The sequence below is a fragment of the Ranitomeya variabilis genome, chromosome 5, assembly GCF_051348905.1.
Source record: "Ranitomeya variabilis isolate aRanVar5 chromosome 5, aRanVar5.hap1, whole genome shotgun sequence".
Lineage (NCBI taxonomy): Eukaryota > Metazoa > Chordata > Amphibia > Anura > Dendrobatidae > Ranitomeya > Ranitomeya variabilis.
Genome location: NC_135236.1, coordinates 666727200 through 666752069, shown reverse-complemented (window position 1 = coordinate 666752069; position 24870 = coordinate 666727200). Strand labels below are relative to the sequence as shown.

At 49.7% G+C, this 24870-nt stretch overlaps 1 protein-coding gene across 3 annotated transcripts in view; it reads right to left on the bottom strand.

The window, feature by feature from the left end:
• Positions 1–24870, bottom strand: part of DENND5B (DENN domain containing 5B) — a 65978-nt gene that overhangs the window by 3583 nt on the left and 37525 nt on the right. For all 3 annotated transcript variants that reach the window (XM_077266670.1, XM_077266671.1, XM_077266672.1), the window contains 11 exons: positions 23048–23200; positions 22637–22715; positions 18058–18139; positions 16793–16921; positions 15080–15201; positions 14574–14719; positions 6324–6442; positions 5509–5696; positions 4921–5003; positions 4074–4200; positions 2012–2186 (listed from right to left, as the gene is read on the bottom strand). In XM_077266670.1, the coding sequence (XP_077122785.1) occupies positions 2012–2186; positions 4074–4200; positions 4921–5003; positions 5509–5696; positions 6324–6442; positions 14574–14719; positions 15080–15201; positions 16793–16921; positions 18058–18139; positions 22637–22715; positions 23048–23200 (1403 nt within the window). The remainder of the gene's footprint in view (positions 1–2011; positions 2187–4073; positions 4201–4920; positions 5004–5508; positions 5697–6323; positions 6443–14573; positions 14720–15079; positions 15202–16792; positions 16922–18057; positions 18140–22636; positions 22716–23047; positions 23201–24870) is intronic.

Here is a 24870-nt window from a genome sequence, read left to right as displayed (position 1 = left end):
TTGTAAAAAAAAATAATATATAAATCAATATATATATTGCTCAAAAAGATAAGGGGAACACTAAAATCCCACATACTAGATATCTCTGAACTAAATATTCCAGTAGCAAATCTTTATTCATTGCATAGTGTGTGAATGTGTTCAGAACAATAAAACATAATTATCAATGTAAATTAAAATGAATATCCCATGGAGGTCTGAATTTGGAAAGATACTCAAAGTCAAGTGGAAAATCAAATTACAGGCTGATCCAACTTCAGTGGAAATGCCTCAAGACAAGGAAAAGATGCTCAGTTGTGTGTGTGGCCTCCACGTGCCTGTATGACCTCCCTACTGTACAACGCCTGGGCATGCTCCTGATGAGACAGCGGATGGTCTCCTGAGGGATCTCCTCCCAGACCTGGACTAAAGCATCCGCCAACTCCTGGACAGTCTGTGGTGCAACGTGATGTTGGTGGATGGAGCGAGACATGATGTCCCAGATGTGTTCAATCGGATTCAGGTCTGGGGAACGGGCAGGCCAGTCCATAGCTTCAATGCCTTCATCTTGCAGGAACTGCTGACACACTCCAGCCACATGAGGTCTGGGATTGTCCTGCATTAGGAGGAACCCAAGGCCAACCACACCAGCATATGGTCTCACAAGGGGTCTGAGGATCTCATCTCGGTACCCAATGGCAGTCAGGCTACCTCTACGGCCCTCCAAAGAAATGCCACCCCACACTATTACTGACCCACTGCCAAACCGGTCATGCTGAAGGATGTTGCAGGCAGCAGATCGCTCTCCACGGCGTCTCCAGACTCTGTCACGTCTGTCACATGTGCTCAGTGTGAACCTGCTTTCATCTGTGAAGAGCACAGGGCGCCAGTGGAGAATTTGCCAATCAGGGTGTTCTGTGGCAAATGCCAAGCGTCCTGCACGGTGTTGGGCTGTGAGCACAACCCCCATTCTGTGGACGTCGGGCACTCAGACCATCCTCATGGAGTCTGTTTCTAACCGTTTGTGCAGACACATGCACATTTGTGGCCTTCTGGAGGTCATTTTGCAGGGCTCTGGCAGTGCTCCTCCTGTTCCTCCTTGCACAAAGGCTGAGGTAGCGGTCCTGCTGCTGGGTTGTTGCCCTCCTACGGCCCCCTCCACATCTCCTGGTGCACTGGCCTGTCTGGACACTACGCTGACAGACACAGCAAACCTTCTTGCCACAGTTCGCATTGATGTGCCATCCTGGATGAGCTGCACTACCTGAGCCACTTGTGTGGGTTGTAAAGTCCGTCTCCTGCTACAATGAGTGTGAAAGCACAACCAACATTCAAAAGTGACCAAAACATCAGCCAGAAAGCATTGGTACTGAGATGTGGTCTGTGGTCCCCACCTGCAGAACCACTCCTTTATTGAGTGTGTCCTGATAATTGCCAATAATTTCCATCTGTTGTCTATTCCATTTGCACAACAGCATGTGAAATTGATCGTCAATCAGTGTTGCTTCCTAAGTGGACAGTTTGATTTCACAGAAGTTTGATTTACTTGGAGTTATATTCTGTTGTTTAAGTGTTCCCTTTAATTTTTTGAGCAGTGTATAATTAGTTTATCCATTTACTACACAAACACTACGGTATTACAATGTATTGCGAGATCACAGCTGTAGCTGGCCTGCTTGTGTATGGCGGTCGTTACTAAGGGGTTAAATCAAAACTTTTCTGAACTGTTACTATTCGATATGCATGAAAGCCATGAAATCCATCTCATGGATTCCTTTCGAGGACATTTATTGTCTACCAAGGAAAATGCTATAAATGGGGGCGATAGATGTGGATCCTACCCATCTGTCTCGAGAAAGGGGGTCTCCTGACCTCTGCCACTTCCCCGTCTCTTGGTTAACGTTTATAGGAGATCCGAAAATAGGCAAATACGTGGACTCTGCCTTTACTTGTATCTGACCCTCCCTATTGAAGGAGCGTAGAAGGGTCTGCGGCCATCGCGGCCCCCTCCCGACGTCGCGCAGCATCTCACCTTGCTCCGAGGCAGACGAGGAGCTGGAACTTGCCGTCTTTGCCGATGTTCCTGGGAGCCGTGACTATGGTGTTGACGTAATGGCAGAAGGTTTTGCAGGACGATCTCTGCAGCAGCTGGTCTTCCTCGCCGTCTCCAATCTGATCGGTCGCTTCAAAGAAAACCACGGCTTTCTCTACAGAAGGGAAGACGGCACATCGATCAGAGCATGTACATAGGAATACAAGTCACGTTCTGAATGCAGCTTTGGATGTGATTGGAGTAACATCGAGCTAAATAAATACAATGAGGTTTAGACGGCGGAGTTACACTTTAAGGATTTGCATCAGGTCTACGTGCAGCGTCTAAGGGCTGAAAACATACAGCGGTACCGGGATGCAAAAAAGCGCATTGCTTTCAAGGCGATTTGGGGGGGAATGTGACATTTAATAAAATGTCAGGCTGGAACTTGGCGTCCGTGATCAGCAATAACCAGACACTGACATAAGCTGACATTTTAGCTCTTAAAGGGGAAGTTGGAAACAGCGTGATGGCAAGCGTCAGCCTGCAGGTGGCAGCACTCAGTCACATGGATGGCGGTGATCAGATAAGAGCTGCCGTATATACAGGTCTGATGCTCCTCGTCATTGTATTCAGGATTTCTATATAGTGGCAGAAAGACACCTTCAATGTGTGTTACTTTACCCCTTCATTTTTTTCTGCTTTGTTTTTCCCTTCCCTTCTTGTAAGAGCAATTCTTAAAATAAATAAATAATAATTCGGTCCATGTAGCCGTTTTAGGACGACTTCATTATTTGCGGGACAAGTTGTTGTATTAAATGACGACATTTTTTACTATAATATAGTAGAAAAAAAAGGGTACAAAAAAATAATTCCAAGTGGGGTGAAGTGGTGAAAGAAATAGCACATTGCCACTATTTTTTTTTTTTTTTTTATAACAGAAAAAAAAAAATGAACTGGTATAAGGACTCTCACCAGGATTACGGGTAGATATATATATGTATATATATATATATATATATATAATCTATATATATATATATATATATATATATATATATATATATATATATATAATCTATATATATATATATATATATAATCTATATATATATATATAATCTATATATATATATATATATATATATATATATATATATATATATATATATATATATATATAGTACTTTTACAGAAGTTCTGAATATTTTTCAGTACTTTGGGGTAAGGTACATTCATCCTATTGCATATTTTCGGCGGGGGTGCTGTGACCAAAAACAACCCCCCAAAAACGGCAATTATCGAGGACTGATTTTTTTTCCCTCCTCATCTTTACTATTTCAAATTTAGTAATTTAATTTTATATTTTCATAGATCAGACTTTTATGGATGCAGCAGTAGCAAATATGCTTCATTTATTTTTTAATTTTTATTTTTTGCATTTTTTCTATTATTTTTCAACAGGGAAGGGAGGAGGAAGTGCGATTAAAATTGATATATATTTAGTTACAGTATCTCTCTCTCTCTCTCTCTCTCTATATATATATCCATATTTATTTTTTTCAGGGGATTGATTTTCGTTTTTTTCTATTTATATTTCTATATTGAAGTATATAGAAGAAATGACAATCTCTTTCCTTTAGTAAACCCCCATCTGCCACAATGACCCATATAAATAGTGAAATAGTTGCACCACTTAAATGTTGCGTTCAGAGATGCCAGCAGCATTTTAGTCACACAGCAGTGGTCAGAGTTGGCTTTGACGGCTGTATAACACAGGCAGCACCCGCTGTGTATGGACAGAGCTCAGTTCCTGCACCCAACAATGGGGAAGGGGCCAATATCCACCCTTGAATTTAACTCCATGTCTCTTATTAATTACTGGTACTTGGTATTAGTTTTCCGGCAATATCGTCTTCTTATCTCGGCCTCCACAGGCGTCAGAAAGCGATTATGGATGACCGCCTAACTCCCTACTCCAATCACCTTGTCCACGCAAGATTACAGCAGAAACACAAGCAATAGACTGAAACAGCGGTGTCCCTTTATTATTATTTTTTACCTATGAAGTCCCAGATGAAGACGCTCTTGTGGAAGATGCGGGCAGACTTAAATCCGTGATGAAAGACTTGCTCCAGGGCTGAGACGAGGCCGCTTTCTCCGCAGAGCAGGATGGTTAAACTGCCTCTCTGCGGGGAGACGAATTGTGGATTAGCCGCTAAGGTGGATTAGTGCTGAAAACCTGCGCTGCTTAACAAGATCCGGAGAGGAACCCGAGGGGATCAGCAATGACAGAGTAAAGACACAGCCGGGAGGACCGGGGTCCCCTCCTCTATGCACAGGACAAATACATGCTAACATTTATAGATTTCCAATAGCTTCACAGCCACAGGTTGGGGAGATCTCCTGAGCCGATGGAACCAAAATCTGATATTCTACATTTGTGTGACAAAGGGGTGTTGACTAGCGGAAAAGGGGAGTGGCTTTTCCAGAAAGAGGTGTGGCCTGAAATCACACAATGTGCTCTGAACTTTGCTCAAACTGGACGGTCCTCAGCATAAGCCACTTTGATAACTGTTATGCTGTCCAAAAGATTAGGTCGCCCCCTTAAAGGGTTCCTAAAGTACCGTCCATATACCCTTCAGAGGCTTCATGGTGGACTAAGGGTCTATGGCTCCTTGTTATCAGCCCTTGCAGACTGAGGGATGATTAAGAACATGTAGCGTTACGGCTATAAAGGATCATGTGGAAAGTAGGTTAATCCTGCTAAAGTAAGATGGCATTTTCAGGTCAGAGAGAGAAAGAAAGCTGCCACTGTGACTGGGGAATTGCTGCAGAAGGCGTCACCTCTCCGGCTTCATATCGATGCAGAATATACATCAGAATAGAATATGGAGGGGGGTTTTTACCTCTTTTTCCGGCTTATGAAAATGTTTTACGATATTGTTCACCGCTTCTCCGATTCCTTCCTGGATCTGTCCGGCATTTGGTTCTGTAAAGAAATACGAAAGTCAATATCTATCTATCAAACCTGCACATGCATATGTCAAGGCTAAAACATAGAATGGGGCTCTGAAGTGCACCATATATAGGACCCAGACAGCTGAGTCCAGCGATCATTCTCCTACCAGCTTCATTCAACAGGGCATATCAAAGGCCCCATGGCGGTCCCAGCTGTCGGACCCCACCAATCAGAAAGTTACCAGCTACCGAGCAGATAGGTGCCATCTTTGAATGTTGATTGAAAAAACAAACAAACCCTTAACTGTTTATATCTGGTACTAGCAGATATAGACTTAGTAGAATTCTTCCCCATTAGTGAGGTAATGTTCAGTCTTCATTCAACAGAGCATGTCAGAGGCCCCATGGCGGTCCCAGCTGTAAGACCCCGACTAATCAGAAAGTTATCAGCTACCTAGTGGATTGGTGCCATCTTTAACTGTTAGTTAAAATAACCCTTAAATGTTGATATCTGGCACCAGCCGATATGTACTTACTGGAATTCTTCCCTGACAGAGAGGTAATGCTCAGCCTACGGGCCACAGTGGGGGATTTCTGCAGCGGCGGGGTCCGACTTTGCTTCCCGAGATCATCGTCAGACACCGGTGTTATGAGCTCTCCGATTAGGACTCTCTCCAGGCTTCCATCGTCAACTCCTTTTCCCAACCAACGTCCACACGGGAATCTAGAACAAATAAGTAAAAGGTCTTCTATATTAAAGCAAGGCTCATTACCTCCTGCAAAAGCTGGCAATGCATTTTGAGTATTCCCCCCTCCACCTTTTGCCTGGAGAAAGAAAACGCTTCATCTTCCTAAATGCAACACATCACTGCCTTCTCTGCAGAGCGACCATACAAGTTATTTTACTGATAGATTGGATCAAATCCATGAACGAGGGAATTTTCATGATTCTCCACACTTTATTGCAACTTTGCCACCGATGCAATGGCATGAGTGAAGTGCCCGTTAAAAGTCCTGCAGGGCCTGTATCCGGATTCTCCTAAGCAAAACTCAAAGTAGCCCAGTGATCGTCTGTGAGTAACGAGATCTCGTTTTGTTACATAATTACAGGGTACGAAATGGACAGAACTTCAAGCTGACCTCCCCAAAGGGCTGGGAAAAGCAGCGATAAAAACTCAGAGAAGTGTGTAAAGGGCTATCACAATGACAGCGTCCAACAATGGGGACAACATCAAGGACAGCTACAGCTTGGAAGACGTGACTCATCAATTGAAAAACATTAATTCAGTCTTATAGAATTTTATAACTCCATAATAACCCACACAAAATTCCAATTCCACAAATGGCTTACTTGTACGTGTGCCCGGTTATTTCGTTCCTGACCATGACGCAGTCGACAAGCCATTTGGCCAAAAGTCCTGAGTTGTCGTGCCCCAGCTGGGCTGTAGTGAGTTTGCCCAGATTCTGACACTGATGAAAAAGAAAAGAAATAAAAAAGTCAGAACAATATAATAAAACCCCTTCTAAATCTCGTCAGGAATAGCGCAATTTATCATTATTATTTATTTTTTTATTACTCCCCAAAAAAGAAATGAAACCAAAATGTTAAATAGGGATTTTTGTGTGTACTCACCGTAAAATCCTTTTCTCCGAGCCACTCATTGGGGGACACAGGACCATGGGTTATGCTGCTGTCACTAGGAGGCTGACACTAAGCTGAGACAAAAAAAGGTTAGCTCCTCCCCTGCAGTATACACCCTCGTACTGGCTTCCAGACACCCAGTTCAGTGCAAAAGCAGTAGGATAGAAACAATATAACCAGTAACATTAGAATATAACATGTCAAACAAACAGTCAAGAACAAAAAAACAAGATCACGAGCCGAAAAAGGCTACCAGGGTGGGTGCTGTGTCCCCCAATGAGTGGCTCGGAGAAAAGGATTTTACGGTGAGTACACACAAAAATCCCTATTTCTCCTTCGCCTCATTGGGGGACACAGGACCATGGGACGTCCCAAAGCAGTCCCTGGGAGGGAAACAATACAACCAAATACCTCCATGTACCAACTGACTACAGGTGCGCAACGGCCGCTTGCAGGATACGCCTGCCAAGGGCCGCGTCCGCAGAGGAGTGGATGTGGACATTGTAATGCTTTGTGAAGGTATGCAGGCTAGACCACGTTGCGGCCTTGCAAACCTGCTCCGCTGTTGCCTGGTGCCGGATGGCCCAGGAAGCACCCATCGACCCAGTGGAATGAGCTCTAATCCCCGCCGGGATAGGACTGCCTCTGACTCGATAGGATTCCTGGATAGCAGATCGAATCCATCTGGCTATCGTGGATTTAGACGCAGCCAAACCCTTTCTGTGACCCTCCGGGAGCACGAAAAGGGCGTCCGATTTTCTGAAGTGAGCCGTTCTGGAGATGTACCTCCTGAGGGCCCTAACCATGTCCAGAGTATGGAGAGCCTTCTCGACTCTATGTTTGGGCTGTGGGCAAAAGGAGGGAAGAATGATGTCCTCATTGAGGTGGAAAGAAGAGACCACCTTTGGAAGAAACGCCGGAGAAGGACGAAGGACTACCTTGTCCTGATGAAAGGCAAGGAAAGGAGCCCGGCAGGATAAAGCGGCGAGCTCTGAAACCCTTCTGATGGACGTCACCGCTACCAGGAAGGCAACCTTCCAAGAGAGGACCGAGAGCGGAACGTCTTCCAGGGGTTCGAACGGAGGTTCCTGAAGGACCCCTAGGACCAAGTTGAGATCCCAGGTCTCCAGCGGTATCCTGTAGGGAGGAACCACATGGGAGACTCCCTGGATGAAAGTCTTGACCTGAAGGTTGGTGGCGATCCTACGCTGGAAAAGCACGGATAACGCTGAGATCTGACCTTTGAGGGAACTCAGGGCCAAACCGGAGTCCAGACCAGCCTGAAGGAAATTCAAGATGCAAGGGATAGAGAAAACGAGAGGAGGGAGACCCCGGAGCCTACACCATGAGAAGAAGGATTTCCAGACGCGGTGGTAGATGGAGGCGGAAGACGCCTTGCGAGCACTTAACATGGTGGGGATGACCTGCTGAGAGAAACCGGCACGAGTTAGAACCCAGGTTTCAACAGCCACGCCGTTAAACGTAGGGCCCCTGAGCTCTGATGGTAAATCGGTCCCTGGCGAAGCAGGTCTGGGCGGTCTGGCAACTGCAAGGGAACGTCGGCTACGAGCTGAACGAGCTCCGCGTACCAAGCGCGACGAGGCCAGTCTGGGGCGACCAGAATGACTGGAACTCCCTCCATCTTGATCTTTCGGATCACCTTCGGCAGTAAGGGAAGGGGAGGGAACACGTATGGGAGCTGAAAATGATGCCACGGAGAAATCAGCGCGTCCACTCCTATGGCCTGGGGATCCCGAGATCGAGCAATGAAGTTGTGGACCTTGGCGTTCAATCTGGACGCCATCAGATCCACGTCCGGGGTCCCCCAGCGAAGACAGATCTGGTGAAAAACCTCTGGGTGGAGTTCCCACTCCCCCGAGGCAAGGCCCTGGCGGCTCAGGAAGTCCGCCGCCCAATTCTCGACTCCCGGAATGTACACCGCGGAGATGATGGAATGGTTGGTTTCGGCCCAACGAAGGATGAGGGAGACTTCCTGCATCGCGGCCCTGCTGCGGGTACCCCCCTGGTGGTTGATGTAAGCCACCGCCGTGACGTTGTCGGATTGGACTCGTACAGGGTGACCCGCGAGCAGGGGGTGAAAGCGACTCAGAGCAAGTCTGATAGCACGAATCTCCAGGATGTTGATGGGAAGTTTGGATTCCCGAACTGTCCAGAGGCCCTGGGCAGAGTGGTGGAGGAACACCGCCCCCCAGCCAAGAAGACTGGCGTCGGTAGTCACCACTAACCAGCGGATCGGGAGGAAGGACTTCCCCCGGAGGAGAGATGGGCCCAGGGTCCACCATACGAGAGATTGTCTGACCCGCGGGGACAGGGGACAAGGGCGGTCGAGAGAAGAGATGCTCCTGTCCCAGTTGTCTAGCAAAGCCTGTTGCAAGGGACGGAGATGGAGTTGAGCAAAAGGAACTGCTTCGATTGCTGCAACCATCTTTCCCAGGATCTTCATGGCGAACCGAATGGTTCGCGGGCGAGGATGACAGAGCGTTTGGGCTCCTTGCTGAAGTGCTTGGGCCTTGGACCGAGGAAGCAAGACCAGCCCCCTCGAAGTGTCCAGGATCATTCCCAGAAAGGAGATCCGACGGGCAGGAACGGGAGAGGACTTGCCCCAGTTGATCAACCAACCTAGGCGCGAAAGAGAATCCAGGGTAATGTGGACGCTTGACTCGCAGGCCTGAAAAGACGGGCCCTTTATGAGGAGATCGTCTAAGTAAGGTAACACGACGACTCCTCGAGAATGAAGGATGGCCATGACAGCCGCCATGACCTTGGTAAATACCCTGGGCGCCGTGGCGAGACCGAAGGGTAAGGCCGTGAACTGGAAGTGATCCTTCAGAATGGCAAAGCGGAGGAACCTCTGATGAGACGGGAAAATCGGGATGTGAAGATAGGCATCCTTGATGTCTATCGAGGCCAGAAATTCCCCTCTTTCCTTCGAAGAGATGACCGATCTGAGCGATTCCATCCTGAAGTGCCGGACTCTTACGCACTTGTTCAGGAGCTTCAGATCCAGAATGGGCCGCACTTTTCCGTCTTTCTTTGGCACAACGAAGAGGTTTGAGTAGAAACCTTTGAACCTCTCGTGTTCCGGGACCGGGACAATGACCCCGCTCTGGCGGAGGATGTGAATGGCGCAAAGAAGGGCGCGAGTCTGAGTTGCCGAACTGGGGAGACGAGAGGGGAAAAACCGAGTTGGAGGAGGAGAGGAGAACTCTATCTTGTAGCCGGACGATACCAGATCCCTGACCCATTCGTCGTGCACGACGGAGAGCCAGGCTTGCTGAAAAAAAAGAGTAGGCGTCCGCCTATTCTGATGGTATCGACTGGCACCGTTCCCGAGTCATTGAGACGGGAATCTGGGAGGTCTGGAACCTCGGGTTCTGGGCTGCCTTGGTTTCCCGCGCCAGGAAGGATTCGGCCTGAAGGAGGGACGAGAGTCTCTGTCATTGCGAGAGGAACGGTCTGATCTGGAAAGCCCGGAGGGATTGGACCAGGCTGGGCTGGTACGAAAAGGCCGAAAACGAAAGAAAGGCTGGCGCTGGAAAGCCGCCTTGGGCCTCTGTTGGGGAAGGAACTTGCTCTTTCCCCCTGTGGCGTCGGAAATAAGCTGGTCAAGCTTTTCGCCGAAAAGACGCCCGCTTTGAAAAGGGAGGGAGATCAGAGATTTCTTAGAGGAGGCGTCTGCGCACCACTCCCTGAGCCAAAGAGCCCTTCTGATAGCAATGGCGTTGGAAGCCGCCGATGCTGCGCAATTCGCCGCGTCGAGGGAAGCGAACATCACGTAATCGCTAGCCATGGCTAACTGCTTGGCTAGGTCTGCCATCTCAGACGGGAGGTCCTGTTCATTAATGGATTTCGCTAGAGCATCCGCCCAGGAAACCATAGCCTTGGTCACCCAAGCCGCGGCGAAGGAGGGGGCCAGGGAAGAGCCAGAGGCCTCATACACTGAACGAGCTAGAGAGTCTAGCTGGCGTTCAGTGGGACTCTTAATTGAAGCGCCCTCCGGAACTGAAAGAAGCGTTTTAGAAGCTAGGCGTGAGACCGGCGGATCTACTAAAGGGGGATCCGTCCAGTCCTTCACGAGATCCGCTGAAAAGGGATACTTAGATGCCAGGTCCTTCTTACCCGTGAAACGCTTATCTGGATGCTCCCTGTGACGCCTGACTATATCCAGAAAAGCTGGATGAGAGGCAAAAGATTTATGAAAACGTTTGGATCTGGTAAAAGAGACCGCGTGTTCCGGAGCGGAATTAACGTCATCATCCACCTTAAGAGTGTGATTGACAGCTACAATGAGGGAGTCAACCGTAGCTCTGAACTCCGGAGCCTCCGGGTCCAATGATACCTCGGACTCATGTTCAGAGTCGTGAACGCTGTGAGCCCCCAAAGAGGGTGAGCGAGAGGTGGAGCTGGCAGAGTCTGAGCGGCGAGGAGAGCGCTCAGGAGAGGTAGTGCGGATCCGTTTTCTGGATGACCGAGCCTCTCTAAGTGGAGAGCGGCCCCTGCTGGCCGACGATTCCCCTGCTGTGAAGGGATCTCTTAACGCCTGAAGCGGATTACCCTGAACCCCGGGAGGATTTTGAATGGATTTGATGGCGTTGGCTAAAAAATCCACGGACTGTGTGAGTGAAGCGACCCACGGGGGAAGACTAGGTACGCCAGAGTCGGTGGCGGTGGAGGGCTCCTGGGCACATGGGGCATCGCAGGCAGAGCAGAGGGGAGAACTTTGAGGCTTAGGAAGTGGGGCCTGGCAGGTGGTACATGCAGAAAAAAAGGTCGTATGTACTTTAGGTAGTTTTTTAGACCTTGACTGCGACATGATTCTAATGCAGAAAGAGGCCACAGGGACTATAAACTGGACTGGGAAGCAGAGGGAGACGCTGCAGGGGAGAAGCTGACGATGTCTCCTTACCCCGGTCCTGTGTCCCGCTGTCTTGGGAAGCTGAGAAGCCTGAGAGGAGACTGGCTGCACGTGGGCACAGTGACACCGAGGTGCTTCCGAGCAGGAGCTGCGGCATGTGGAGTGAAGATGGCCGCCGAGATCAGGAAGGAGATCTCGACGGCTGTGAGAAGCGCCAGGAACCAGGGGCGGCGCCGCCGATGACGCGCAGGAGTGGGCGGAGCCTAACGGCAGCGACCAGCGGCTAGGCCGAAGCCGGGGGCTAAATTTGCGGCCTGGGCCCGGCGCGCGGCCGCAAAGTGCCGACGTTACAGAGCTACAGCCCCTAATGTGCCCTGCTTAAGAAGGAGCCCTCCGGACCGCCGGCGACCCCCCCCATCCTCCACGAGACACCTACCCGAGGAGGTGAGAGGAGCCTAAGGATGGCTGGGACGGTGCAGGGGATGGGAAGCCTCCATCCACCAGCCCCAGAGGGGAGTGGAGAGGAACCGTCCACCACCTGAGTAACACAGAGCATTGGTGATGCAGTGTGATCTGCACGGACGCCACGGGTTAGGGGGCCACTGTACAGCCGAGGGTAAAACCTGGTGGACAGGGCAAATGTCCGGCAATAAAAAGGCCTGGCTGCAGAGGAGGATACTGGAGGAAAACACCAGTGCTCCTCTGTACAACATGGGGAGATCGGCGTCCCTTTTAGGGAAAAAACCGTCGCCCAAAAATGGTCAGCTCAGGCAGTGGCTCCCACGTCGCAGGAGAGGATACGGAGAGGTGAAACTCCCGTGCTCGCCTGTTGTTGGTTCGGGGGAGATCGGACCACTAAAGAATCCGTTGCCCCCTTCGTCCGGAATGGATTAAAAAGAAAAAATCCGTGAAAATAAAAATCAGTGTGCCTCCTACGGACACTAAGCTTGAACTGGGTGTCTGGAAGCCAGTACGAGGGTGTATACTGCAGGGGAGGAGCTAACCTTTTTTTGTCTCAGCTTAGTGTCAGCCTCCTAGTGACAGCAGCATAACCCATGGTCCTGTGTCCCCCAATGAGGCGAAGGAGAAAAACAGGAGTGAGCAATTATATTGCTAGAGAAAAATAAATAAATCTGGAAATAGAAGGTCCTTCAACAGCAGTGTGACAACGGTCTCTACATCGCAAACAATCGAAAACAGTAATAAGGAAAAGTAAATAAAATCTATCACGACACTGGTAATATTCAAGGTGGAGTCTCAACCAGACCTAAAAAGATTACATAGGAGATTAGATAGATAGATAGATAGATAGATAGATAGATCTAAAGGTACCTTCACACGAAACGACTTTGTAACGACATCGCTAGCGATCCGTGACGTTGCAGCGTCCTGGATAGCGATATCGTTTAGTTTGACAGGCAGCAGCGATCAGGATCCTGCTGTGATGTCGCTGGTCGCTGAATAAAGTCTAGAACTTTATTTGGTCGTCCGATCGCCGTGTATCGTTGTGTTTGAAAGCAAAAGCAACGATACCAGCGATGTTTTACACTGGTAACCAGGGTAAACATCGGGTTACCAAGCGCAGGGCCGCGCTTAGTAACCCGATGTTTACCCTGGTTACCAGCGTAAAAGTAAAAAAAAACAAACAGTACATACTCACCTGCGCGTCCCCCAGCGTCTGCTTCCTGACACTGACTGAGCGCCGGCCCTAAAGTGAAAGTGAAAGCACAGCGGTGACGTCACCGCTGTGCTGTTAGGGCCGGAGCTCAGTCAGTGTCAGGAAGCGGACGCTGGGGGACGCGCAGGTGAGTATGTACTGTTTGGTTTTTTTTACATTTACACTGGTAACCAGGGTAAACATCGGGTTACTAAGCGCGGCCCTGCGCTTAGCAACCCGATGTTTACCCTGGTTACCCGGGGACCTCGGCATCGTTGGTCGCTGGAGAGCGGTCTGTGTGACAGCTCCCCAGCGATCAAACAGCGACGCTGCAGCGATCGGCATCGTTGTCGCTATCGCTGCAGCGTCGCTTCGTGTGAAGGTACCTTTAGTTATGCCAACAGCAGTTTGCGGATGGTTGGATGGATGGCAAAGAGCAATAGAAAAAAATATGAAAAACCAAAATATACAGCAACTCAAATAGATAATATACAAGGTGGTAAAGATATTTTGGGGCAGAGAGAGGATGTAGGTAAATAAGAAAAATATAAGGTCAGTCATCAGCATTTTTTTGATAGTTTCTACTCTGCAAATAGTAAAAGGAAAACTAAACATATACGGTAGCTCTATGACAAAACGATTAAAGGTAAAGGTTGTATTCAAGACAGAGCGTCACTATGATGTTCTTGAACTAGATGAAGACTAGTGATTATATATTTAGTACTTTTAATCTTTAAATTTTCGCTTTGCAAATAGAAACCATCAACAAGCAGTTGTGTGATGGACATTCTATGTTGCAGGGTATAAGAAAAGGGAAAAAGGGCCAGGAAAGGTAATATTTAAGGAGGAATGTCGCTTTAAGATGTTTTTGAGAAAAGCTATTTCATAGGTCTAAAATTAACTAAAAAAAAGGTCCGTCAGAAGCCTGCTGATTGTTTCTATGCTGCAAATTGTAAAAAGAAAATGAAAAATACCTACAAGAAAAAAAATGAACATATCACATCACCATGAAAGGTGAAGGTTACATTCAAGATGGATCAGTCAGTTATGCTATGCCTAGTAGTCATCATTAAATATTTATTTTGCAAATACAAGATCTGTCAACAGCAGTTTGTTTTTCTATGTTGCGAATAGGAAAAATAAAGGAAAAATAAAAATATGCGACACCACCATTAAAAGAAAAAAAGAGTATTAAAGGTGGAGTACAGTTTTACAAAAAGATTATAGGTGTAAAAGGTCCGTCAACAGCAGTTGGTTGATGGTTTTTCATCTTAAAATGATGAATTAGGGAAGGAATATTAAGACATCCTGCATGATCTACAGAGAAGAAACCAACAAAAGTGCAGCCAAATGTCACCGCGGATCCCTCGAGCCGTAACGTGACGACTACTGACAAGGACGCGAGACCTTTCCGATGGCGACAAACCTCAAATGTCATCTCCAGCAGGTTCTTGGGGATCTGCATGACTCCGGTGTCCCCCAGCTCTCCGGAGACGCACACCCACGGATTGGACGTGGTGATGGCATTGCTCAGCTTCTTGATGGGGATAATCAGTGCTCGGTACGGAATCACTGGAGACAGAAAAAGAAAAATAATTATGTGACGTGAAGACCTCAGACTTCTTTCTGACCCACTTTTTATACAGAGTCCTGACACGTAAATTGGGTCTAGAGCAGCGAGATTGCACAATAAAGCCTTTCATCAAGTCGTTACCGGCCTAATGTGCCCAGGATATGAGAACGGAGGGGTTATCGGAGGACAACGAACATCAGGGACAGGGAAAAAAAAAAAAAGATTTTAATGGTGAATTTTAAGGGGTACTCCACTTTATAGCTCCTGTAGGGACTGCAGAAGTGATGCAGGTATCCGCCTTGTCGAGTGTTCCTCTTACTGATCAGAAACTGAGAATAGGGAAACCAGACGTCACTTACGGATGGTGGTGAAAACGCTGGTGAAGCAGAAGTAGTCCACAGCGTTGAGAGAGAGGAGGTGGTAAAGAAACTGCTCCTTCTCCTCCTCGCAGCGTAGGAAGGCGTAGCGCTTGTATAACTTCCTGCGAGAAAAACAGTAATCAGCACATCTAGGAGCATATGTCCTGCAGCGATCTAGAGGAGAATCAGCGCCCCCAGAACTGCACAACCTGCTGCAAAACTAGAGAACAATCACCTCCTGCCAGCCGGACATCAGTCTGCATCGGTCCGGGCAGATGGCAAAGCTAGAACCAGGTGACATCAGTCCAGGCAGGCAGCACCGATTGAACCATAAGAGTCCAGACATGCAGCGCCGCTAGAACCACGTGATATGGGTCCAGGCAGGCAGCACAGTCCTGAAATACATGACGTCGCTCCAGGCAGGCAGCACAGCTAGTCCTGAACTACATGGCATCACTCCAGGCAGGCAGCACAGCTGGTCCTGAACTACATGACATCGCTCCAGGCAGGCAGCGCAGCTAGTCCTGAACTACATGACCTCACTCCAGGCAGGCAGCACAGCTAGTCCTGAACTACATGACGTCGCTCCAGGCAGGCAGCACAGCTAGTCCTGAACTACATGACATCGCTCCAGGCAGGCAGCACGGCTGGTCCTGAAATACATGACGTCGCTCCAGGCAGGCAGCACAGCTAGTCCTGAACTACATGACATCGCTCCAGGCAGGCAGCACGGCTGGTCCTGAAATACATGACGTCGCTCCAGGCAGGCAGCGCAGCTAGTCCTGAACTACATGACCTCACTCCAGGCAGGCAGCACAGCTAGTCCTGAACTACATGACGTCGCTCCAGGCAGGCAGCACAGCTAGTCCTGAACTACATGACATCGCTCCAGGCAGGCAGCACGGCTGGTCCTGAAATACATGACGTCGCTCCAGGCAGGCAGCACAGCTAGTCCTGAACTACATTACATCGCTCCAGGCAGGCAGCACAGCTAGTCCTAAACTACATGGCATCACTCCAGGCAGGCAGCACAGCTAGTCCTGAACTACATTACATCGCTCCAGGCAGGCAGCACAGCTAGTCCTAAACTACATGGCATCACTCCAGGCAGGCAGCACAGCTAGTCCTGAACTACATGGCATCACTCCAGGCAGGCAGCACAGCTAGTCCTGAACTACATGACGTCACTCCAGGCAGGCAGCACAGCTAGTCCTGAACTACATTACATCGCTCCAGGCAGGCAGCACAGCTAGTCCTAAACTACATGGCATCACTCCAGGCAGGCAGCACAGCTAGTCCTGAACTACATGACGTCGCTCCAGGCAGGCAGCGCAGCTAGTCCTGAACTACATGGCATCACTCCAGGCAGGCAGCACAGCTAGTCCTGAACTACATGACGTCACTCCAGGCAGGCAGCACAGCTAGTCCTGAACTACATGACGTCGCTCCAGGCAGGCAGCGCAGCTAGTCCTGAACTACATGATGTCACTCCAGGCAGGCAGCACAGCTAGTCCTGAACTACATGACGTCGCTCCAGGCAGGCAGCGCAGTTAGAACCATATGACTTCACAGCAGGTAGGACTGCTACAAATACAATATGAGCCCCAGGCAGGTAGCGCCGCTAGAACCATGTGACACGGGTCCAGGCAGGCGGCAAACCAGCCATCACAGTCCCCACAGATTTGTTGGCACGTTCGGGACAGTCGCACTCACTTCGTGAGCATCTGGTTGGTGAGAAGCTGCTTGAGATGCTGGGACAGTAACTTCTTCTCCAGGGAAAGTCGTATCCAGCCCCGCGCTCTGCCCACATCAGTCTTTATAACACTTAAGTTCTGGATATGTCTAGAAAAAGAATATATATATAACATCATGTTAATACATATGGATGCATTTTTGTTTCTTCAGCAGTCCTCCTATCCACTAGAGGGGGCTCTGCTAATATTGCTTTGTAATGGAATTTCTGTAAAAACTTATACAAAGAGCTCCATCTAGTGGTTGCTGCAGGTAGACAGAATGTTATTCTTTTTTGGCTTTGTGGTAAAAGCAGAAGATCTGGAGCTTTGTATCAGAAAAATGAATGTGTGATCTTTCCTACAACATAAAAGGCCCCAATTCATCAGACACTTTGAAAAGTTGCAAAAAAAAAAAGCCTTGGAGTATAACATTTCCCATCTTATGTAATCAGGAACTCTGCCACCTTGCAGTAAATGTCAGATACGTGACAGTTCTCTTCAATAGTGTGTTTTCCCCTTTAAGAAAAACATGCTGCAGGCTACAGAAACGAGAATAAAAAAGGAAGCAAAAATCCTATAAATCCCCCTGACTTGTCAGCTTGGTGATCAATGTCCAATAGCAACACTATAAATATTTGATGCCTGAAAGAGTGGGAAAGTAAATTATTTATACTCCGATTTCTTAGCCTGTGATGTGAACATCTAGTAAAAAAAATTAGAAGACCAGAGGTAGGGAGGGAGCATTACAGAAGCAACTTTGCCTCTGCTGTGATTACTCCGGTAACCACTAGGGGGAGTCTGACAATGGATCACTGTGTTCATTGTCAGCTGTAGAAATGAATGGGTTCTCAGTGGGCTCCCCCTAGTGGTGACCGGAGCAGCTAAATTTATCTGTTACATGTTATGAGCACCTTTTTATTTGCTCTTTGGTGGTCGCATCTTTATTCGCTCCTGTGATCTCCCGAACGATCTTCTAAGCTCACTTATGATCAACATGCTGCCTCGATAATCACCATTAGAGGGAGCTCAACATCAAGATAGTTTGCAGTGAGCTCCCTCTAGTGGTGGCTTCCGGCAGTCATTTACATCCACCTTTCTGAAGTGGACTCGGTGCTCTGTATCGGTAGAATTGAACTTCATCCATTATCAGGAAACGTTTAACATACTGCCAAAAGTATTGGCTAATGGATGTTTACAGTTCTAGCAATGCACTCTCCCATACCAGGCTTATGTCCACCTACGTACCTCATGTCCTGGGTAAGTGACACTCGCAAGGACGGCATGGGAGCGCTAGTGTCAGATCTTCTCCGTTCGGGGCCCAGCCCAACTGTTCATTTAGAGAAAAAAAAAACAATGATAAATCTCATGTAGAATATCTACTTTCCAAAAGTATGAGTAGGGGGGAAAAGAATATCAGAAATTTGTATTATTTATATTATAATTGTTGTATTATTTTTAGATAAAAGAACATAAAACGAATTATATACACACACACACACACACACACACACACTAAATATATATATTAAAATATATGTTAAAATATAAAAAATATATATTAAATATTAAAATGTATATCTATAAATAAATATTATATTCCATATTCATAAATACAATACTAATTTTATACAGGAGTTAAAGGGGGTATGCTGTAAAACAATGGTGGCTCTTAAGGGCAGAGTAATGGTGGCCAATAGTGACTCACACCCAGGGGCGGATTATCAGAGGGTCAATATGGGCGGTAGCCCAGGGCCAAGTGGTGAGGGTGGCCCTGGGCTACCGCACAGATTGACCCTCTGATAATCCGCCCGAGTACTGTGAATGCCCGCCGGCGCCGGCATTTATGTGCCCCCGGACCCGGTGGGCAGAGAGAGGGGGCCCGCATCGGGCCCCTTCTCATCTGCTCACCGGGCCCCTTCCGGCGCTGCGGCGGTTTCCTATTGACGTGTGGGCGCGCGCCCGCACGTCAATAGTTAACAACATCCGCCAGCAGCTGAAGTCAGACGCCCGCAGCGCACACGTCGCCGGCGTCTGACGTCATTGTCAGTCGCCGGTGAGTGTGCGCTGCTGGAGTGAGCTCGCCGCCTGGATCGCTGGTCAGCTAAGGAGATGGGTTTTTTTTGTTTTTTTTATAAGCTAACGGTGGACACACTGGGGGCAGATTGCTGGACACACTGGGGGCAGATTGCTGGACACACTGGGGGCAGATTGCTGGACACACTGGGGGCAGATTGCTGGACACACTGGGGGCAGATTGCTGGACACACTGGGGGCAGATTGCTGGACACACTGGGGGCAGATTGCTGGACACACTGGGGGCAGATTGCTGGACACACTGGGGGCAGATTGCTGGACACACTGGGGGCAGATTGCTGGACACACTGGGGGCAGATTGCTGGACACACTGGGGGCAGATTGCTGGACACACTGGGGGCAGATTGCTGGACACACTGGGGGCAGATTGCTGGACACACTGGGGGCAGATTGCTGGACACACTGGGGGCAGATTGCTGGACACACTGGGGGCAGATTGCTGGACACACTGGGGGCAGATTGCTGGACACACTGGGGGCAGATTGCTGGACACACTGGGGGCAGATTGCTGGACACACTGGGGGCAGATTGCTGGACACACTGGGGGCAGATTGCTGGACACACTGGGGGCAGATTGCTGGACACACTGGGGGCAGATTGCTGGACACACTGGGGGCAGATTGCTGGACACACTGGGGGCAGATTGCTGGACACACTGGGGGCAGATTGCTGGACACACTGGGGGCAGATTGCTGGACACACTGGGGGCAGATTGCTGGACACACTGGGGGCAGATTGCTGGACACACTGGGGGCAGATTGCTGGACACACTGGGGGCAGATTGCTGGACACACTGGGGGCAGATTGCTGGACACACTGGGGGCAGATTGCTGGACACACTGGGGGCAGATTGCTGGACACACTGGGGGCAGATTGCTGGACACACTGGGGGCAGATTGCTGGACACACTGGGGGCAGATTGCTGGACACACTGGGGGCAGATTGCTGGACACACTGGGGGCAGATTGCTGGACACACTGGGGGCAGATTGCTGGACACACTGGGGGCAGATTGCTGGACACACTGGGGGCAGATTGCTGGACACACTGGGGGCAGATTGCTGGACACACTGGGGGCAGATTGCTGGACACACTGGGGGCAGATTGCTGGACACACTGGGGGCAGATTGCTGGACACACTGGGGGCAGATTGCTGGACACACTGGGGGCAGATTGCTGGACACACTGGGGGCAGATTGCTGGACACACTGGGGGCAGATTGCTGGACACACTGGGGGCAGATTGCTGGACACACTGGGGGCAGATTGCTGGACACACTGGGGGCAGATTGCTGGACACACTGGGGCAGATTGCTGGACACACTGGGGCAGATTGCTGGACACACTGGGGCAGATTGCTGGACACACTGGGGCAGATTGCTGGACACACTGGGGCAGATTGCTGGACACACTGGGGCAGATTGCTGGACACACTGGGGGTAATATGCTGGACACACTGGGGCAGATTGCTGGACACACTGGGGCAGATTGCTGGACACACTGGGGCAGATTGCTGGACACACTGGGGCAGATTGCTGGACACACTGGGGGTAATATGCTGGACACACTGGGGGTAATATGCTGGACACACTGGGGCAGATTGCTGGACACACTGGGGCAGATTGCTGGACACACTGGGGCAGATTGCTGGACACACTGGGGCAGATTGCTGGACACACTGGGGCAGATTGCTGGACACACTGGGGCAGATTGCTGGACACACTGGGGCAGATTGCTGGACACACTGGGGCAGATTGCTGGACACACTGGGGCAGATTGCTGGACACACTGGGGCAGATTGCTGGACACACTGGGGCAGATTGCTGGACACACTGGGGCAGATTGCTGGACACACTGGGGCAGATTGCTGGACACACTGGGGCAGATTGCTGGACACACTGGGGCAGATTGCTGGACACACTGGGGCAGATTGCTGGACACACTGGGGCAGATTGCTGGACACACTGGGGCAGATTGCTGGACACACTGGGGCAGATTGCTGGACACACTGGGGCAGATTGCTGGACACACTGGGGCAGATTGCTGGACACACTGGGGCAGATTGCTGGACACACTGGGGCAGATTGCTGGACACACTGGGGCAGATTGCTGGACACACTGGGGCAGATTGCTGGACACACTGGGGCAGATTGCTGGACACACTGGGGCAGATTGCTGGACACACTGGGGCAGATTGCTGGACACACTGGGGCAGATTGCTGGACACACTGGGGCAGATTGCTGGACACACTGGGGCAGATTGCTGGACACACTGGGGCAGATTGCTGGACACACTGGGGCAGATTGCTGGACACACTGGGGCAGATTGCTGGACACACTGGGGCAGATTGCTGGACACACTGGGGCAGATTGCTGGACACACTGGGGCAGATTGCTGGACACACTGGGGCAGATTGCTGGACACACTGGGGGTAATATGCTGGACACACTGGGGGTAATATGCTGGACACACTGGGGGTAATATGCTGGACACACTGGGGCAGATTGCTGGACACACTGGGGCAGATTGCTGGACACACTGGGGCAGATTGCTGGACACACTGGGGGCAGGACTGGAGGCATGGGCAGAATGTAGACATGGGGCATGATTGGAGACACGGGGCAGAATGAAAGACATGGGGCAGGATTGGATCATGGGGCAGGATGGATACGATGGAGACAGATGGGGCAGGATGGGGAGATAACATGGGGTAGAATGGATACTCATGAGTGCAGGATGGGAGAACATATGGCTGGAGCCAGGAATGAGACACACGGGGCCAGAGTGTGGGAAATTATTACCATAGGGGCCAATTAAGGGATATTATTACTGCAGTGATGTATTTATTTTATTTTTTGAGTATACTGTTTTAAATGGGGGGGGAGCGGTCCTGTTACTGTGCAGAGTGACACTATGTCGCCTCTTTTTCTTCATGTGTAATGTAGAAGTTGTGAAAAATTAAGTAATGTGTTCTGCAAGCGGAGCTCGAGATAACTGTGTTATTTCCTGCAGAGACGAGTCCTGGCTGGAAGAAATGATGGCGGTTTGTGCTGGATGAAAGATGAAGGACTTCACCCAGAGACGTCACTGGTGAGTCGGTGTTACCTATACACTGACACTATACACTATACTATATACAGAGGTCCTGTGTACAATGTCACCGGTGATCACTGTATTACCTCTACACAGACACTGCATACTAAGTACAGATCTCCTGTGAATACTGGCACTTATGGTAATAGTAATAGTATTGTGTTTGTTTTTTTTAATTACTGATCAGTATTGTAGTATTCAGTCACTATGTGGTGGTAATATGTGGTCTGGAAATGGTGTTGTGGTATTTGTCCCTTGTATGTGCTATTTGGTCACCAAGTGGTGGTAATATGTGGTCTTGATATGGTGCGGTGGTATTTGTTCCTTGTATGTGATATTATTCGATCACTGTGGTTGTAATTTCTGGTCTGGTCATGGCGCTGTGGTATTTGTTCCTTGTATGTGATATTATTGGTCAAAATATACCTAAATTGTATTGCAGATTTTAACAAATATTTAATAGGTTACAGTAGAGTAGGGCCCGGCCATTTTTCTGGAATAATCTGGTTTTGGTATAACATGACCCCCGTCACATGACCGGGGGGGGAGCCCACAGTGTCTGAACAGCCCGGGGCCCTGGCTACCCTTAATCCACCCCTGCTCACACCCTTTTGGATTTGGAGTCGACGGTGACTTACTTGGTGATTCCAGATTATGCTCATGCCGCTCCTCCCTTTCTTGATACTGGAGCAAATGAGACCATAAGGCAGATTTTCCCTGAAACGATCATAAAAATATATAAAGCCAAATCTGTCACTTTTAAAGGAAAAGTCCGATTCCCTGTTGTGCTATACAGACACAGGATGTAATTCACACCGCCTCCGGTGGCCACTAGGGGGAGCTCACTGAAGACCGGCCCTCTAAGAAGTACAGTAAGGGTGTGAGGAGTCAGACTGGGGCGAGCCATGTAATGGTTAATCTGCAGTAATGGCCTTTTCACGTGGTGGAAGATGCGGGCAGATAGGCGGCGTCACTGGTACATTACAGGCACCCCCTGCCTGTATGAAGCATTTTGGTGCGGAGGGTTACGCACGCTCCCGCTAGATTACCTGTTTGACCTGCAGGCCGTGACTCCAGATCCTCTCCAGGAGGTCGCACAGGCTGGCGATCAGCGTGTTCTCTTCTAGTCCTGTAATATTGGCGTCCGCGTGTCCCAGCTCCACAGCTTCGTGCCCCATCTTCTCTACCAGCATGCGCTTCGTCTGATCAAACAGAAGAGAACATCAGCGTCACCCGTTACCGGGAGCCCGGCAGCCGTTATACAAATGCTTGACCTCTTCAGGCCCACCAGACCCAGCGCTCGCTGAGCCGGCCATTACTCTCCAGCCTGGAACCAGTCTGACAGCCATTTAGTTTGCATCATCGTTAATTAGTCTGGCTGTAAGTGCCACATTCACCACATCGCCGCCCTCCTGCCCCTCCACAGTCAGACGGAAGGCGGCTTTTAATTTTGAGGAAGTCGTTTAATCATTTGTGGAAAGTGATGCTTTGCAGGACGTATCGGGGCAGATCTATTTAGATTGAAAAGGAGACAGCTGAGAACTAGATCAGGTGAAGTCTCGTTATCAAGCTGTAAGATACATGTATGCCACCTCCAGGTTATTAGCTCACTTTAATCATCTTTTTGCACTCTGTGGCGCGCTGTATGCCACGTCCTACCCACTAATTCACGCAGCTTTGTGTCTCGGGCTTCGCAGCTATTGTTGTGCCGTAGATTCCCCTCCCCACATCTGTAGAGCGCGCTCATGTTTTCTCTGCATCTGTAGTGACAATCGCTCTACTTTTAGATTGCTCTTTCTGTATTTAGCAAGCGCCTCATCTCCCACCGTGCACACCTACAGCGCAAGTGCTCAGTCCCTCCCCTCCACCGTGTGCATCTACAGCATTAGTGCTCAATCCCTCTCTCCCACTGTGCTCATCTACAGCGCACCCTATCCCTCTCTCCCACTGAGCTCATCTACAGCGCACTCAATCCCCCTTTCCCACCGTGCTCATCTACAGCGCACCCAATCCCCCTCTACCACCGTACTCATCTACAGCGCACTTAATCCCTCTATTCCACCGTGCTCATCTACAGCGCACCCAATCCCCCTCTCCCACCATGCTCATCTACAGCGCACCTAATCCCTAGGGACTCTCCCACTGTGCTCATCTACAGCGCACCCTATCCCTCTCTCCCACTGAGCTCATCTACAGCGCACCGAATCCCCCTCTCCCACTGTGCTCATCTACAGCGCACCGAATCCCTCTCCCACTGTGCTCATCTACAGCGCACCGAATCCCCCTCTCCCACTGTGCTCATCTACAGCGCACTCAATCCCCCTCTCCCACCGTGCTCATCAACAGCGCACCCAATCCCCCTCTCCCACCGTGCTCATCAACAGCGCACCCAATCCCCCTCTCCCACCGTGCTCATCTACAGCGCACCCAATCCCTCTCCCACTGTGCTCATCTACAGCGCACTCAATCCCCCTCTCCCACTGTGCTCATCTACAGCGCACTCAATCCCTCTCTCCCACTGTGCTCATCTACAGCACACTTAATCCCTCTATTCCACCGTGCTCATCTACAGCGCGCTCCATCGTGTGCACCTACAGTGCGCTCAATCCCTCTCCTCCATCGTGTGCACCTACAGTGCGCTCAATCCCTCTCCTCCACTTTGTGCATCTACGGCGTGCTCAATCCCTCTCCCCCACCGTGAACATCTACAGCATCAGCATTCAGCCCACCCTGCACACATCAGCAGCGCGCACGCATGTTCTTTCTACATCTAGCTTGCCATCACTGGCTTTCCTTCTGCTTTCTTACTACTCTTTCTGCATTTATAGCGCCATGTCTTGCTCACTCACACGCTCTGCGTTAATAGCACGCT